Raw genomic sequence first — 17,149 nt, 5'->3', positions numbered from 1 at the left:
ACACCAAATATGTCGTTAAATGAAATTAGATACCTTGCATTTTTTCCAATGCTTTTCAATTGTTGTAACATATGGTCAAATCCTAGTATAGTAGTATAGAAGTAAGGTAGAGATATACAGTTCTTGGAATCAACTTCGATTTGTATCAACTTCGCTAAATACATCACAGTTCGATATAGGACATATATGACTGAGTAAGGCTTAAGCATAAAGGGATGGAATAAAAGCAGATGTATACCACGGTGTGTAATGCTGTCCTGCGAGAGAACGTTCTGTGCTGATGATTCGGTCCTGACGATGCTGGTAAATAATGAAAAATGTTAACAAAGACGAGAATCATGATTTTTTACGTTTTCTCTCATAAAAATTGTGATGAAAAAATTGAGATTTTTCAATTTGGTTTCTTATAGGTTCATTGGCAAACCTTTTTAAAAGTTGACCCTCTAAACTGTTTCAGTATGCGTAACACAAAAGTGCTCATTTTCAGAAAATCTAGAACTGAAAAAATAAAACAACAAGAGTGCACACGCTGAAATGTCTCGCCTTCTTTACTAATCATTTTAAATGACTATGTTGATAGACCTAAATATAAAGCTTTATTAAAAATGTGAGCTAGAGATGTACACCTTACAATCATTCAATACACCAAATACAGTGGACCTATTGCATATAATATAAGAAAAACAGACCAAAACACAAAAACTTAACTATAACAACTGAACCATGGAAATGAAGTCAAGGTCAGATGACACCTGCCATTTGGACATGTACACCTTACAGTCCTACCATACACCGAATATACTAGACCTATTGCTTATAGTATCTGAGATATGGACTTGACCACCAAAACTTTACCTTGTTCACTGATCCATGAAATGAGGTCGAGGTCGAGTGCAAACTGTCTGACGGGCATGAGGACCTTGCAAGGTACGCACATACCAAATATAGTTATCCAATTACTTATAATAAGAGAGAATTTAAAACATTACACAAAATCTTAACTTTTTTTTCAAGTAGCCACTGAACCATGAAAATGAGGTCAAGGGCATTGGACATGTGAGTGACGGAAAGTTGGTAACATGAGGCATCTATATACAAAGTATGAAGCATCCAGGTCTTCTATCTTCTAAAATATAAAGCTTTTTAAGAAGTTAGCTAACGCCGCCGCCGCCGCCGGATCACTTCCCCATGTCGAGCTTTCTGCAACAAAAGTTGCAGACTCGACAAAAATGCTCACAGAGTCCGCTTTATATACAGCAATCCACAAGACAAAATTATTTTGTGAAAAAACTGTGCAATTTATTAAAATTTTACATTTTCTCAATTTATTCATGTCCTGATACTTTGCTGGTGGGTACTGATACGGTACTGGTGATTTTGGATAAGAAGTCATATTTAAAACAAATAAAATTGGGCAGATAATTGTTATCAATAGGATCTCTGTGACACCTATTTTTGCCTTTGTGCATTAATTTGGCTGATTAATATGTGTTTTCAAATTATCGTAACGTGTATTACATAAAAGGGCAACATTTTCCGTACAATATCAGATAACAATATAAATCTAAAATAAGAATAGATTGATTAAGATATTAAATGCCCCTTAAATTGATGCTTCAACAATGATTAAAGCCCATGCCGCATAGTCATAAACATCATCACGGTTTGTTTGCGCTCCACATTCCCCTCCCCACCTCCACCCAAACAACCCCTCCTCATTTCCTCCTTCATTGTTACAGTGGTATACCTACAGAACAATTTATTGCATAACATAATAACAGAAAGACACACATCATTGAACATATATAAAAATGTTGAAGGTCGTACGAAGACGTATGGTTGTTAATACATAGTTCCTTTGGTTTTTTTTATTGAAATTTGTCCGTTGACAAACATACCACATCATCTTCTTTATATAAGTATTGTATAATTTACAACGTATTTTGGTGACCATGCAAAAAGACCCGGCGTAATCCCGAAAATCGTAAACTTATCTCTTATCTTAAAAGGGACAAGAGGGGTTCCGTTAACAGGTCAAGAAATAAGATTACAGTTATTTTTTTTTAAATAAAAAAAATAGGGGTATTTCTTTCTCTCTTGATAACAGTAATTAGATTACAACAATGTCAATTTCAACAAAGCAGATAACAGTTTTATAAGTCAATACAGTAAAGCATCAATAATCCTGAATATATGCCACTTTTAACTAACACATAAAGGCACAGAACCAGGACATAGGAGAACAGAACCAGGACCGTTTTTCTAATCACCAGCACATCGTTAAGACAATTTCGTTTGGCGAACTTCCACGACTTTTGCAATTACAAATTGTTGTAATATTCGTTCAATGGTACTAATGACGTGTTAGAGAAAAGTTAAGCAACAAAACGGTTGTTTTATTGCCGTTCTGATACAATGTAAACAAACCCACCAGCACCTGACAGGACCAAATCACAAGCACAGAACGTTCTCTCGCAGGACAACCCACCGTGTATACACTAATTTTATACCGAAGTCCTGTTAGTTAATGGAATTGAGATTGTTAAATCAGAGTAGCCTATTTCACAATCATGCGAATAGGATTGAGCAAATATATATAAATAAAGTAAAGCTGCATTTCGACAACTTATTAGGAAGGTATAGTTAATTTATATAAATATACAGAATGAAGCAAAATGTAGATATAAGAAAATTTGGCGTGAGTGCCAATGAGACAACTCTCCATCGAAGTCACAATTTGTAAAAGTGCATTATAAGGACATTATAGCATTTGAACAGATTTTCACGTCCAGCAGCGAGTATTACATACAAATTAAGCACAACAGATGTGTATACGTAAAGTTTGCTATGTACTAGACCATGATATACCTGCATTTGTAATTGTTGAGAGGTTGATACATATGAGAACCTATCTCGTTAACAAAACAAGTCATTCAAGATTGTATTTCCGAAATTTGTGTTTCATTGATTTGCCAACAAGTGGTCTATTTTATACAACAAACATATCTTTGGTCTGTTTCATTTATGAATCGAGCCCCTACCTCTACATGAATACGATCGGTTGAAACTGTAACATTGCTTGTACTAGTGAAAATCAAAGACCAAAGGTAGTGGTTTTTCCATTAAAAAAAAATCACCTCCTCCCTTAAGAAAAAGGGATGGAGTAAAGGCAGATGTATACAGTAAGTTATATCCGAGCCCCGTAAAGGTAATGGAATTACTATTGTCAAATCATAGTAGCCTATTCCAAAATCATGCAAAGAGGATTGAGCAAATATATATAAGTAAAGTGAGGCATTTCGATAACTTATTAGGGAGGTACATCAAATTTAGATAAATATACACAATGAAAATCAAAGTTTTCTTCAGGGGATAGAGTACAAGTATAACTGAACATATGTAAACTTAGCGAGGAAATTATGTTTAATATAACATGGAGCAAAGGTATATTTATCATATATAGATTGTTACGTGAAGGGGTCCAAGTATAGATGTATCCATTAGACATATTTACATTGTTTGGTAGTATAGAGCAAACGTATATAGGTATATAAGATTAAAATTTGTGTTTCATTGATTTGCCAACAAGTGGTCTATTTTATACAACAAACTTATCTTTGGTCTGTTTCATTTATGAATCGAGCCCCTATCTCTACATGAATGCGATCGGTTGAAAATGTTACATTGCTTGTACTAGTGAAAATCAAAGAACAAAGGTATTGGTTTTTCCGTTAAAAAAAGTCATCTCCTCCCTAAAGAAAAAGGGATGGAGTAAAGGCAGATGTATACAGTAAGTTATATCCAAGCCCCGTAAAGGTAATGGAATATAACATGGAGCAAAGGTATATTTATCATATATAGATCTGTTACGTGAAGGGGTCCAAGTATAGATGTATCCATTAGACATATTTACATTGTTTGGTAGTATAGAGCAAACGTATATAGGTATATAAGATTAAAATTTCAAGGGATGTAGCAAAAGCAGATGATCGGTAAGAGGCATCATGCAAATCAGATAAGTACAAATGAAACATTTTCCTCAACCGAAGTGATTGAGGGGCAATTGGTAAATGTATACTAAACAAAATATGAACTTCATTTCGAGGAGATGGAGCGAAGGGAGACACATGCAGCTTCATGTGAAAGGGTTTCAGAGAAATGGAGACATCCTTCTAGTCGATTGGAGTAGAAGCAACATGTAGATATAAGAAATTTGGCATGAGTGCCATTGAGACAACTCTCCATCAAAGTCACAATTTGTAAAAGAGCATTATAAGGACATTATAGCATTTGAACAGATTTTTACGTCCAGCAGCGAGTATTACATACAAATTAAGTACAACAAATGTGTATACATAAAGTTTGCTATGTACTAGACCATGATCATGATATACCTGCATTTGTAATTGTTGAGAGGTTGATACATATGAGAACCTATCTCGTTAACAAAACAAGTCATTCAAGATTGTATTTCCGAAATTTGTGTTTCATTGATTTGCCAACAAGTGGTCTATTTTATACAACAAATTTATCTTTGGTCTGTTTCATTTATGAATCGAGCCCCTATCTCTACATGAATGCGATCGGTTGAAACTGTTACATTGCTTGTACTGGTAAAAATCAAAGAACAAAGGTATTGGTTTTTCCGTTAAAAAAAGTCTTCTCCTCCCTAAAGAAAAAGGGATGGAGTAAAGGCAGATGTATACAGTAAGTTATATCCGAGCCCCGTAAACATAATGTCAGAAGGATAGAACACTTCATTCTTAAAATGTGCTTCAATCAACCTTTTTAAAACATTATTAGATTACAAAAGAGATATTCATAATACAATATACCAACAAAATAAAACTGACCAAAAATTAACATTGTTTTAAACAAATATATGCAGTCAATAATTGCATTAAGTACGTATTCCCTAACTACTAATAAATAATGAGAGTAATCATTTTGGGGATTTAAAGTGGCTGCAAATGGTCTCAAACAATAAATTAATTTCTTATCAGAGTAAAAAATACCTCTCATAACTATCTGGTAAGTATTTGGTTACCAATGATGTCACCATACTTGACAGAGATTTATCTATATACTCTGTCAAGTAGTTTTCCTTGAGTTCTTTGTGTTGTCTTTCAAGGCCATTGGTTGTATTCACTCTGATGTTAAAGAGTGAATTTCTGAAAAGTTTTGACCATCTCTGAAAAATTTATAATAAACAGACACCTAATAACATTGTGTAATAAACAACTTTTCAATTGTATAAAATGTGTGATAATGTTGCAAGTTATTTGAACTGTTCAACTGTTGATAATATAAAAATAAGAAGATGTGGTATGATTGACAATGAGACAACTCTCCACCACAGATGCATAATCAATGAGAAGACTAGACACACAACACAATATTTATAATGAAGTATTACCACATCTGTAGTTCATGTTAACATTACAACAATCTTATTTTATATTTTAAGTACATATCTTTGATTATAACAGCTATAAAACTTGGTTATAATTTTGTCAAAATTGTAGCTACTATCCCTTTTATATACCTGTACTATTCAAAAAAATTAAGCTGGTGGTAATTGGTGTCAAAATTTAAATTTTAAATTAACAAACCTTGCAGTTCAGGAGCCATTTGTTTTCGAGCCAATTTCTCAAGGAGACCTTTGCCTTGAAAATATCACTGCTTCTTAATTGTTGCAAAGCATTTGCATATGACTCTGCAGAATCAGCATCAGCTATTTCTCTTAACCTGAAAGTAAAATTATTCAATCAAATCATTTGAAAAAATATGTAACTAATTCATGTAACTAACAAACGGATATGTCACATTTTGATAACTTTGAAATTTTTGTCTTACTGGTGCATTCCAGAATTTATTCACAACTGACTGTATGACAAAATCAATAAATGTTTCCTAATTGAGGGCTATATTTTCAGGGAGCCTACTTTCGTTTAAACATGGTCATTTTCCATTTATGCACTCTAAAAGAATTGTCATGGATTGAAAACTGTTACTCATAGTCATGTGCTGTATGCAAACTAAATACTTACAGTTCATCTATAAAAGCATGCAAAGCAAACCATTGATCAACTTGCTTGCTGTGATAGTTTGGATGTTTGTAAACAACAGGTAGGTAGTTTGTTTACTATATACTGGCATTTGATTGGACAATAAACATTAACTTCAATTTATGTCCAATCAAATCCCAGTATATATTGAAACTCCACCTACCTATTGTTTGCAACCATCCAAGCAAACATAGTAAGCAAGCCGACCAAAGTTTTGTTTTGCATGCTTTTATAGAAGAGCTGTATTGATTGTTGGAAATATAATTAAACATCTTAACGTTTGTATGTTGCTGGTAAAATGCAATAAGTAACATTGAATTTTAACCATCATGTAGCATCAACTACATTATATAATTTAGTATTTTTTTATGAGTTCAGAAGTACATGTGACAATAAATATATCTTTTTAACTTTATAAATAAGCATTACATTTTTTTAATTTCATCTTTCTCATCAATGCAATCATGCTTAATTTCTCTTAGCCATCTGTGCCAGGCTTGTTCCCTATGGAAGTCACAAAGATACACCATTAAACCTAAAACATACAAATTGTTCTATTCAATTACAAAGTTAAAATATTATTAGGCTATGTATTTAGGTGCTCAATGGCACACTTCAAAAGAATCTTTTACATAAATCAACACATCTAAACACTTGATAACTAAGTAACATGCATTCATACTGTAATTTGCAACTGACATAAACAATAAATTCACTTTTATAAAATCAATGTAAGGAGTTAACTATATGGTTTTATGTCGTGTAAAAAAAAAATTTATTTAAAAGGAATAAAATTCTTTTGAAATATCAGCTAATAATTGTAATAAGGAATTTAAAGTAAGATGCAACAAGGTAGACCAACCATATAATTGCAGTAAAATTATCTATTTTGTATTTTATTTTCATATAAGTGTTTTTAAAAACCATATATGCCAGAATATAAAAAGTTTTTACTTTTACAATGTGATTTATAAACTTTCAAAAACAATGCAGGTTTTCTCTTTCTGATAGTTAGTTCATCAAATTATTAGAAATAAAGTAGTAATTATACTAAATTATTTCTCTAAAATATCAATTAAAATAAGAACACTGAATGTAACACTGTACACTATATCAGTGGCAGATCCAAAGGGTCCTGGTGTAGGACACCCCTTTTTTTAGGATAATAAATGCATTTGAATGGGAGTATAAAGTTGAAATCCCTCTTTACTCCTTTTTTGAAATTGGCTGGATCTGCCCCTGACTTTATATATATATATATAACATATATATTGAAACACTAAGCCACCAATCAGAAAAGTATAAAGATGACAATATTAAAGCTGAAAGATTTCCATAATGTGTCCATTTTATGATAACTGGAACTGAAAATCATAAGTATTAAAATGTATGAAATTTATACTCTTAAGGAAAACAATAAGGGAAATTGAATTTTTGATTATAATATTTAAAAAATTTTAAGAACTGAAACAATGGTAAAACTAATAATAAATTAATCAGGGAAAATAACACTATCCTAATTCTTTATCCAAACTATAAGTTTACCTTCAATGTATATGTATACAACATTATAATAACTTTCAGCCATATTATGAAGTATTGACATGAAAATGTGCTCTTCATGATATAAAGAAAAGAGCATAAATCTAAAGAAAAATAATAAGCAGGTGATATAAACAAAAGCTTGTGTGATTAAAAAAAGCTTGTACAATGTATGTTCAGGATGTATGTATGTACGTATGTGAATATATAGTGATATAAATGCCAGTACAACAATTAAAAAGCACAACCACCCACTTACCAAATCATACGTACCAACAAGTAGAGGATATAATCTAGAAACAAAATTAAAAATTTAAGCAATGCATTGATATTCAAAAATTAAAGTTAATCATAAATTCAGGAAATGATCAATAGTTTGTATAATATTTTCAATTTGCATAAAATCCACTTATTCTGAATAGTTATGCTGATTTTGCAAAAAAAATCTTTTTTTTTATTAAAGTAAATATATGTTAGTAGTGATATCGAAGGTAATTTGTAAAACATGAAATTGATAATTCAGTTACAATGTTTCATGAATTTTTCCTGAGTTTACCTTCAAATGTTTGTTCAAGCGCCCAAATTTCTCTCAAATCAAAATCACACATGAAATATTTGGGCTTCCACATGGGATTCCAATCTCTCAATTTAATGAGTGCCTCTTGAATGGTGTAGCGATTCTCATTAGCAACTATAAAAGACGCTACAACACTATATCCAACATTTGTATTGACGCAAACCAAGAACAGAGGAAGGTCATATCTCGATGTTTTATATGTTGCATCCAACAAGCAAATCTCCTGGCCATAAATATTTAGAAGCCTCTTCTGTGTTTCCGATTGATGAACAAAAAGAAACTGGGGAACTTCCTCAACATCATCATTACTTTTTTCTTTTTGTTTACCATCTGATCTGCATATTGTAAGAGAAAAAGAAAGAATAAGAAACACCACTTGGCATTGCAGTCTCTCATTTACATCAAGCTAACACTAATTTTTTTTCACAAAGAGCATACTTATTGTCAAAGGAAGAACTTTAGAGACCCTCCTATATCTATTAATTTGAGAAATGGATTAAGGTAACCAAGATATGTTACTGTATACTGGAATTCTAATAGCATAAAGGAAATCTATCAAACATAAAGGATGTGTCCTCAAATATTTTTGGATATCTTCCCAACAAAACTTACAATATCATAAACTTCAATCTCCTATAAACAAAGTAAAAAGACAGAAAGCATCAAAAACGCATTGATAATCTTTCCTATTTCTTATATTCATAAGGTAACTAATAATTCTCACCCCAGTCTTAAAAAAAAAGTATCCAATGTATATTCAGCCTCCCATTTCCTCACCAGACATTGTAAATTCTGTTGATCATTCTTTGAAAACCTGAAAAAAAATCATAAATACAAATTTCTTACTTTTTAAACTCTATTAGGATCTGGTTGTCTGACAACAACAACGCAGATGATGACAACATCATACCATTAAACAATCCAAAAAAATGTTTTGTGTTTTTTATAAATGGTATCCCCCTTTTGCAAAAGACTTCATTCTTGAACCATATCATCGACAATATTCAGATGATATATTATAGAAAATATTGGAATGATTTATCATGTTTATAGGGGAAAAAATGAAGAAAAAAAAATGATAAGAACTAGAGGCTCTAAAGAGCCTGTGTGGATCATCTCAGTCTTTGTGCATATTTAACAAAGGACACAGATAAATTCATGACAGAATTATGTTTTGGTGTTGGTGATGTGTTTGTGGATCTTACTTTACAATCTTGCTGCTTACAATTATCTCTATCTATAATGAAATTGGCCCAGAAGTGACAGTGGGAAATATTTTGTAAAAATTGTTAAAAATTTATAAACATTGTTAAAAAATTAATTTAAAGAACATTAGTTCCTTAAGGGGTCACTTGACCACTTTGATCAAGTGAACTTATTTGGAGCTCTTATTTTGCTGTACGTTATTGCTATTTACAGTTTATCTTTATTTATAATAATATTTAAGATAAAAACCAAAAGCTGCCCTCCCTTCAGGCAAGGTGAGCTAATAAAAACATGTTAAAAAAAGCTTTCGGTGAGGCTCAATTCTTAGTCACTACTAATTAAAATTTCATTTTACTGGAACACAATGCTATAACTTCTTATGATGTAAAGAATATAACAAAATCTTTAAGCTTGATGAAAAAGGTGTGGAAACTAATTATTTGAGTGAATTTTACAAGTCCAAGTACCATAACTCAAAATCATTACACTGGAACAAAAAATTGAACATCTGTAACTTGTCATTAAAAAACTACATACCAGTTATCAAATCAGCGTCTTAAAGCATGAAGAAAACAAGTGTGGAAAACTGATTATAACTGACAGACAGATGCAAACCTAAGGTCCCCTTCAACCTATGTTGGTAGTGGACTGATAAACTTAAAATCAAACACATGACCATAGTACTGACTATTATCCTACCTTGTCTTGGTTAAGGCTAAATACATATGATTTCTTATGTCTCGCTCATTTGGATGAAATCTTCTGTTAGTTATAGGCATGTCCAAAGAAAGTTCTCTCTTAACAAAGATGTTTAGGTGCCTCTTCATTTCGGACACTTTCCTGACACCATCAAAAACCAATTCCCTGATGTGTTCTTTCACTTGGCTATCAAGTGGTTGGGAGTATCCTGAAAACTGAAATGGATAGGGACAACTAATAAAATGGTATACAGTAAAGGAGAATGTCATAACATTTATATCTAATAAGTAATGGAAGAATTCACATATATTGAAAACATTCAATGAGCAACATTACAACCTATTGATTTTATGTGTATTCAGGGACTTTCTATACTAACGGGACTCATTTCTTTCGATACCACTGAACAAAACACTTGGTTTCGTATCTCTGATATAGGAACCTACTAGCTATTTGCTTATTTCACAGTACATATTTGTTAATATAAAATCTGATTAATATCAATTTACCATGACAAAAAATATAAGATTGAGACGTATCGTTTTGAAGAACACTCCAGTCGTGTAGAAGGGTTTACATATCGAACAAGATGGCCACTACTTGTAATTCACTAACAAAATACCTCAAAGTTCAAAAGATCTTATATTTTATAAAACTATCTGAGGAATGTTTTCAAAAACAGCATTTTGCAATGACAAAATGTATAAATTTTGATAAAAATGTTTTTTCGTTTAACTTGAACGTACAGTTATGAAGAAAAATTCGTAAATATAAAAAAATTGCTATGAAGTCAAGTGACATCAGCAACAGCACAGTTCTGTCTGCAAATTTGTATAGACATGGTTATAAGTGACTAGTCCCACTAGTATACATTGTAGACTGTCCCTGGTGTATACAAGAATCATTGTGTTCTTTGGTCACTTATTGAATACGTTTTCAATATTTGAATTCTTTGATAAGTTACTCTCTTTATTTATTCATTGACAATTGGATAATTAAATAAAAAAATGTGAGGAACTATATCTTTTTCTTCACATTTATAAGAATGAAATATTTAACATGTTTAATAAAATATGAAACTGCACATCTGAACCTACGTATGACAAAAAAAGAATGACCGAAGAAATCAGATCGTAGGAAAGAAATTAAAGAACTCACACAAATTAATTGTAAATTATTGCAAAATTCGTAGTTATTAAAATCTGCAGTGATCATTTCAGCTGTAATATTTTTTTTGGTAATTGCTTTAATTATATTTCACATTTTTTTAAGTTTCATATTAATAAATGAACACACTAATTTCTAAATTAACAATGACTTTATAAACATTTTTACATTATTTGTATGCACTGTATTAAGATGATAAATATATGCATTACTTCACCAATTAGATGATTCTGATGAGATTTGGTATCAGGAAGAATTAACACAATCTTCACGTCTTTCTTTACATGATTGAAATTGGCTGCTCTAAGGTTGGATGCACATTTTTTTCTCCTGTAAGTGCTATCAAGGCCATCAACCTGTAACAATGGATCAGTTTTTTATATTCATATAAATGAATAATAACTATAAACATTTTTGTCATAATAGGACAATGGACATTATTGCTATACAGGTACTTTTCAAAGTTACTACAAAGTAAACTCTACTTGTAGTACTAATTATATCCCCACCTGTAATTCTATGTATTGGAAAAGAAGATGAAGAACAAGAATGTGCACGGATGCCCCACTTGAACTATCATTTTCCATGTTCAATAGACCGTGAAATGGGGAAAAAAATCAAATGGTATTTAAATTAGAATAATCATACCATAAGGCACATGTGTGCTAAGTTTTCAAGTTGATTGGACTTAAGCTTCATCAAAAACTACCTCGACCAAAAACTTTAACCTTTAACAGACGGACGAACAAACACAGACCAGAAAAAATAATGCCTCTCTACTATTGTAGGTAAGGGCATAAAAAGAATATGTGTCTTAAGTACAAAATGCATGCTCGTACTATAATTTTCCATGTTCATCAGGATACCATGAATTGAGTGTTATAACAATTTTAAGCAACATAAACAACCATTTCCTGGTAACATTTTAGGTATCTTCCATTTAAGGAATATAGTTACTTTAAGAAAGAAAAAGAATAGTTTACCTTAAAGTCAGGAAACTTAACAACAGCTTTAAGAGTGATCTGTGACTTGCAGTCCATCTTCTTGGTACTCTGAACTAAAAACCTTTTCTTTGAATTTTTGGTGTATGGATGTTCTTCTTCCATCTCATCCTGTAAAAAAAATGGAAAAAATGCACATACAACATCCATGCATGTATCATCTATATTATCACTTAACTAGTATACATATTTGTTAAGGGCCAGCTGAAGGAAACCTCCAGGTGCGGGAGTTTTTCCCTACATTGAAGACCCATTGGTGGCCTTCATCTGTTGTCTGCTCTATGGTCAGGTTTTTGTCTCTTTGACACATTCCCCATTTCCATTCTCAATTTTATGTATCACAATTAATTATAGGTGTTTCACATATAACAACTTATAAAATACTAAATTTAATTCATTGACTCCTTAGTATTAAAAGGTTATCTCAGGGTACTGATTTTTTTAAGATGCACGTACTTCAATACTTAATTGAAAGGGGGTGTCATTGGGTTTCTGTTACCCCACCCTTTTCATAAAATTTAAATTTCAAAAACGTATACCTATTATGTATTAATTTATGTTTTTTGATTGAGTTAAGTCTGCCAATTGATATTTTGTCATGTGTTTTTCTATGTTGTGATGTTATGCTATTTTTTCAGCAAAATTTGTAAGGGTTCCGCGGAACCCAGTGTCTCGCCTACTTTTGCTGAAAAACACAGGCTCAACAAAAATGAGGGAAAAAAAATTAAAAATATCATTCTTGATATAATCTTTTGATTGTAAGAAGCTTCTGACCAAGTTTGGAAAAAAATCCAGGATAGTTTATGAATCTAATAAATGTTTAAAAACTTTAACTGCAGCCTGTATGTAATGTTAACTGGAAAAAAAAACTAAATCCATTTATAAGTAAAATACACATACACATGTACAAAATATTAACAAAATTTCCATCTAAATACTAGCTTTGATCATAAACAAGCTTCTATCTAACTTTGGTACAAATTAAAAGTAGTATAAGAAAGTTATTATTTTTTTTTAAATTTAACCACAGAGTGAATGTGTTGTTTCTTGGCAGAAAATCTAAGTCCATTTAATACATTGTAATAGTAAAATATTGAAAAAATGGATTAATTTTTTTACAAAATTTACTTCTGTATATTTTCTTATGATCATAAACAAGCTTCTGTCCATGTTTGGTACAAACCCAGGATAGTTTAAGAAAGTAATGGAAATTTTAAAAACTTTAACCACAGAGTGAATGTAATTTTTACCCGCAGAAAAACTAAGTCCATTTATAAGTAAAATACGGAAAAAATGGAATTTATTTTTACAAAATTAATTTCTGGATACTATCTTAAGATCATAAACAAGCTTCTGTCCATGTTTGGAAGTAATCCAGTATAGTTTAAGAAAGTTTTTAAAATTTCAAAAACTTTAACCACAGAGTGAATATTTGTGGCCGCCGCCGCCGACGGAATGTAGGATCGCTTAGTCTCTCTTTTTCGACAAAAATCGAAGGCTCGACAAAAAGGGAGAAGGTTTGGATCCATTAAAACTTTTAATTCCCACTGCAAATGTTTGCACCTGTCCTAAGTCAGGAATCTGATGTACAGTTGTTGTCATTTGTTTATGTAATATATACATGTTTCTTGTTGTTTCTCATTTTTTATGGAGATTAGACCGTTGGTTTTTCCGTTTGAATGGTTTTACACTAGTAATTTTTGGGTCCTTTTTAGCTTGTTGTTCGGTGTGAGCCAAGGCTCCATGTTGAAGGTCGTACATTGACCTATAATGGTTTACTTTTTTATAAATTGTTATTTGGATGGAGAGTTGTCTCATTGGCACTCACAACACATCTTCCTATATCTCTTTTCCAATATTATTTGGGTTTCTATGTAATGTTATGTAAAAGTGGAATAACAAAGTGTCAAATGTGAGAAAATTGGTTGATAAAACACTGACCAAGAAAGATTACTGACGCAGTTGTGGGAACTTTATTGAATAATATTTCTGATAGTTTTACCGCCCTATTCAAATATTTCCAAGCTGAAAAAGGTGACCTATTCCAGCAGCACAACCTATCACCTTGTTTATAGGACCCAGTGTACAAAGGTTGCACAATGTACTTCCTTGAATCTACCAAACCTATGTAAGAGATAGGAGTATTATAAATTAAACTAATTCTAATCAAAACTGTTAAAATATATTAACTATTGAAGACATTAAAAGAACATATATATTTAGTTTGTATTTAACACATTAATCTGTAAAATGTACAATGTCTTTCAAGTTAATAAATAAATTTCTTATTTTTATTGCTAAAAAGAAAATTTTGAAATACCTTTTTGGCAACAAGTTTCTTTTTATCATTCACGTGTCTGTCTGGCCCGTGATGACAGTCCCACACTTCAGACCCCAAAAGGCAATACGGAATACCATCAAAGGGGATATGGTTATCCCACCATATTTTTTTCTTGTCCAAATTATCCAAGTCTACAAGAGAAACTGAACCTGTAAGCACATGCAATATTGCCAGCGCACGTTACCGGTATATAATTTTGGACTTAATTACACCTTATGTAAGAATCCTTGGTTTTGATTGGTTGATAGCCAGTGTATTTTTCACCAATTTACTGTTATCAAAAGAAAATTTTTCATTTTTTAACGCCGCCTAGGTATAAGCAAAAAGGATAAGCCTTTTTTACCCTCTATGCCGTGTTGTTTGCCAAAAAATACACTATCTGACTGGACGTTTGTAATGTCACGATCATCAATGTGTTTTTTAACGTTAACTACTAGTCTTGAGAATGAATTTCCCTCGCCTTACGACTCGTGAAAATTAACATTCTCTCGAATGGTATTTTTTGCAAATATCCCTCCTTTAATAATATGATTTATCTGTTAAGTATATATATATATCAAAATTATAATTTACTTGTAATTATCAAAGAATTTAACACAATATCTTTTTTCTGTTGTTAAATGGATTTACAAAACCAATAAGAACAAGCCTGTTGTATGAACTTTATGAAAGGAAAGAAGATAACTCTGCCTTAACTTAATGTTTCTTACTGCTGTGAACTTTACAAATAAGTTAAGGTCTATATACGAGTATTGTTGTATTTAGCAGGATGAAAAAAAAAGCTTTAAAAATATTAAATATATTTCCTGCCATTGTGTGGCAGGGGACAAAACAGTTACCTTTCTGATTGAAACCAGCTTCTCTGTAGTATAATATGTACTTAGAAGTGGTCTCCAGTTCATACTTTCTAATTGCAGCATAAGCAGATTCAATATCTGGATGATATTTTAAGTTAATGGTAGACATTTTATTTAATTTTTGACCTGAAATGAAAAAAATATTATATACATATCTTCATGTAAATATGATGTACATGGTAAAAGTTGCAAACAAAGACTTTTTTTTAAAAATGATGTCAAGGTAACATTGATTCAAGGAGTCTTTTAACATTTAATAATTACGTTAACAGATGTATGTTTCATTATAATACTTTACTCTAATTGGCTAACTGCACATCACATGTTATTCCTTAAGCAATTGCATTACTCAATAAAACTTTCGTTCAGGATAACATGTGGTCTCACAATAAAGTGCTAGGTGAAGTAAATAAAACTATTATTAAATTCGTGTTTTCATGATTATAGCTAAAAAATGTAATTATATTATTGAATGCTTCTTTTTGTAACTTCATAGGGTTGTAACAGTGTTGACCGTGCGCACATTTTTAGAATGAAGCGCTTAGGACTGTCAACACTTTTACACCCCAATGAATTACCAAATAGAAGCATTCAATAAACCTGTTTACACTCTTGGTATTTAGCTGTATATTGCCTCCAAATGACCTTATATCACCTCCGAATAACCTTTTCACGTCATGCAACAATCACATTTTAGTTGTAACATCAAATGTTTTGAATAATGATATCAAAGTTTACGGGAACCTGTGTGATTTTATGTAATGGCGGACAAATTTGCATACAAGTGTAAATACGTCAATTCTTAAATACATGCATGTTAAAAATTTCTGGCCATGTTTAAAAAATTTGAAAAAAAGGATGAAAGAGAAAATAAAAAGAAAATCATGACAATAGGTCCAATCATTAACTTCCTGGCATGGTTTTTGGTTATTAAAACATTGTTAAACTTATATGTATATGTACATAGCATTGATATTTGAAAACATTTGGAAATCATCTCACACTAGAGCTGATCTATTAATTTACCTTTAAATTAACAAAAGTCCGTTCAATTATACTACTGTGACCTGAACTTCTTGTAAATGTCTAAGAACAGGAGTTTGAAATCCTATCAATAAGGGGGTAAAAATATAAAGTCGATTATCACAGTAGAGCTTCTCTCGAAATTCCAAACTCCTGTGTTCTAACGATCTCTAACGTAACTTAACTCATCATCGTACCCAGTTAGAATCTATATATTTAAAATGTTATTAGCTTTGTTCAATCATGTTAAATATAATAATTGTAATCATAAGTAATCTGTAATATATAGTCTTTCTTCTCATAGATGTCCCCACGTGCATGTGCGCGTGCGTTTTTCTATTTTGTTTACTTGTTTTAGCACGACCCATATTTACTTCCGTTAAGAGAACTTCCGAGTGTACATGAATATTCATATCTACTTCTACGCTATCCCTTCCAACACCAACCTTTATTGTGCAGTCATTTTGTCTCTTGTGAAGAGTTGTCTCATTGGCAATCATATAACATCTTTTTTTCTTATATTTAAGAAGTAAAAAGAAACAAATTCAGTTATTTTTCCATTTATCCATTTTAAAAGGAACATGACTAATAAAAGTTATGCAACCCAAATTTAAGCTTGATCTGTTTATTTTGTAACAATGTTTTAAGTTTTTAAGTTCTATAACATT

General features: G+C 31.3%; 1 protein-coding gene across 1 annotated transcript; it reads right to left on the bottom strand.

The window, feature by feature from the left end:
- Positions 1-1,626: 1,626 nt before the first annotated feature.
- On the bottom strand, positions 1,627-16,849 carry LOC134696806 (uncharacterized). The gene is made up of 12 exons (XM_063558761.1): positions 16,831-16,849; positions 15,441-15,584; positions 14,581-14,732; positions 12,243-12,371; positions 11,472-11,615; positions 10,093-10,307; positions 8,912-9,001; positions 8,167-8,522; positions 6,498-6,603; positions 5,613-5,748; positions 5,016-5,191; positions 1,627-1,747 (listed from the first exon to the last, which is right to left on the bottom strand). Exons 1-12 carry the CDS (start codon positions 16,847-16,849, stop codon positions 1,627-1,629), a joined length of 1,788 nt encoding a protein of 595 aa, XP_063414831.1.
- Positions 16,850-17,149: the final 300 nt, after the last annotated feature.

Source organism: Mytilus trossulus, chromosome 14 (assembly GCF_036588685.1).
Source record: "Mytilus trossulus isolate FHL-02 chromosome 14, PNRI_Mtr1.1.1.hap1, whole genome shotgun sequence".
Classification (NCBI taxonomy): Eukaryota; Metazoa; Mollusca; class Bivalvia; order Mytilida; family Mytilidae; genus Mytilus; species Mytilus trossulus.
The sequence above is the reverse complement of the archived record's forward strand: the minus strand, read 5'-3'. Positions and strand labels throughout refer to the sequence as shown.

Bases quoted from the DNA above. Each gene is read 5' to 3' on its own strand.
- LOC134696806 (XM_063558761.1), bottom strand. The intron at 14,733-15,440 runs GTAACTGTTTTG...TTTCTCTTGTAG, and splicing joins AGCTGGTTTCAATCAGAAAG to ACTTGGATAATTTGGACAAG. The intron at 9,002-10,092 runs GTAGGATAATAG...ATTTTTTTTCAG, and splicing joins TTAGCCTTAACCAAGACAAG to GTTTTCAAAGAATGATCAAC.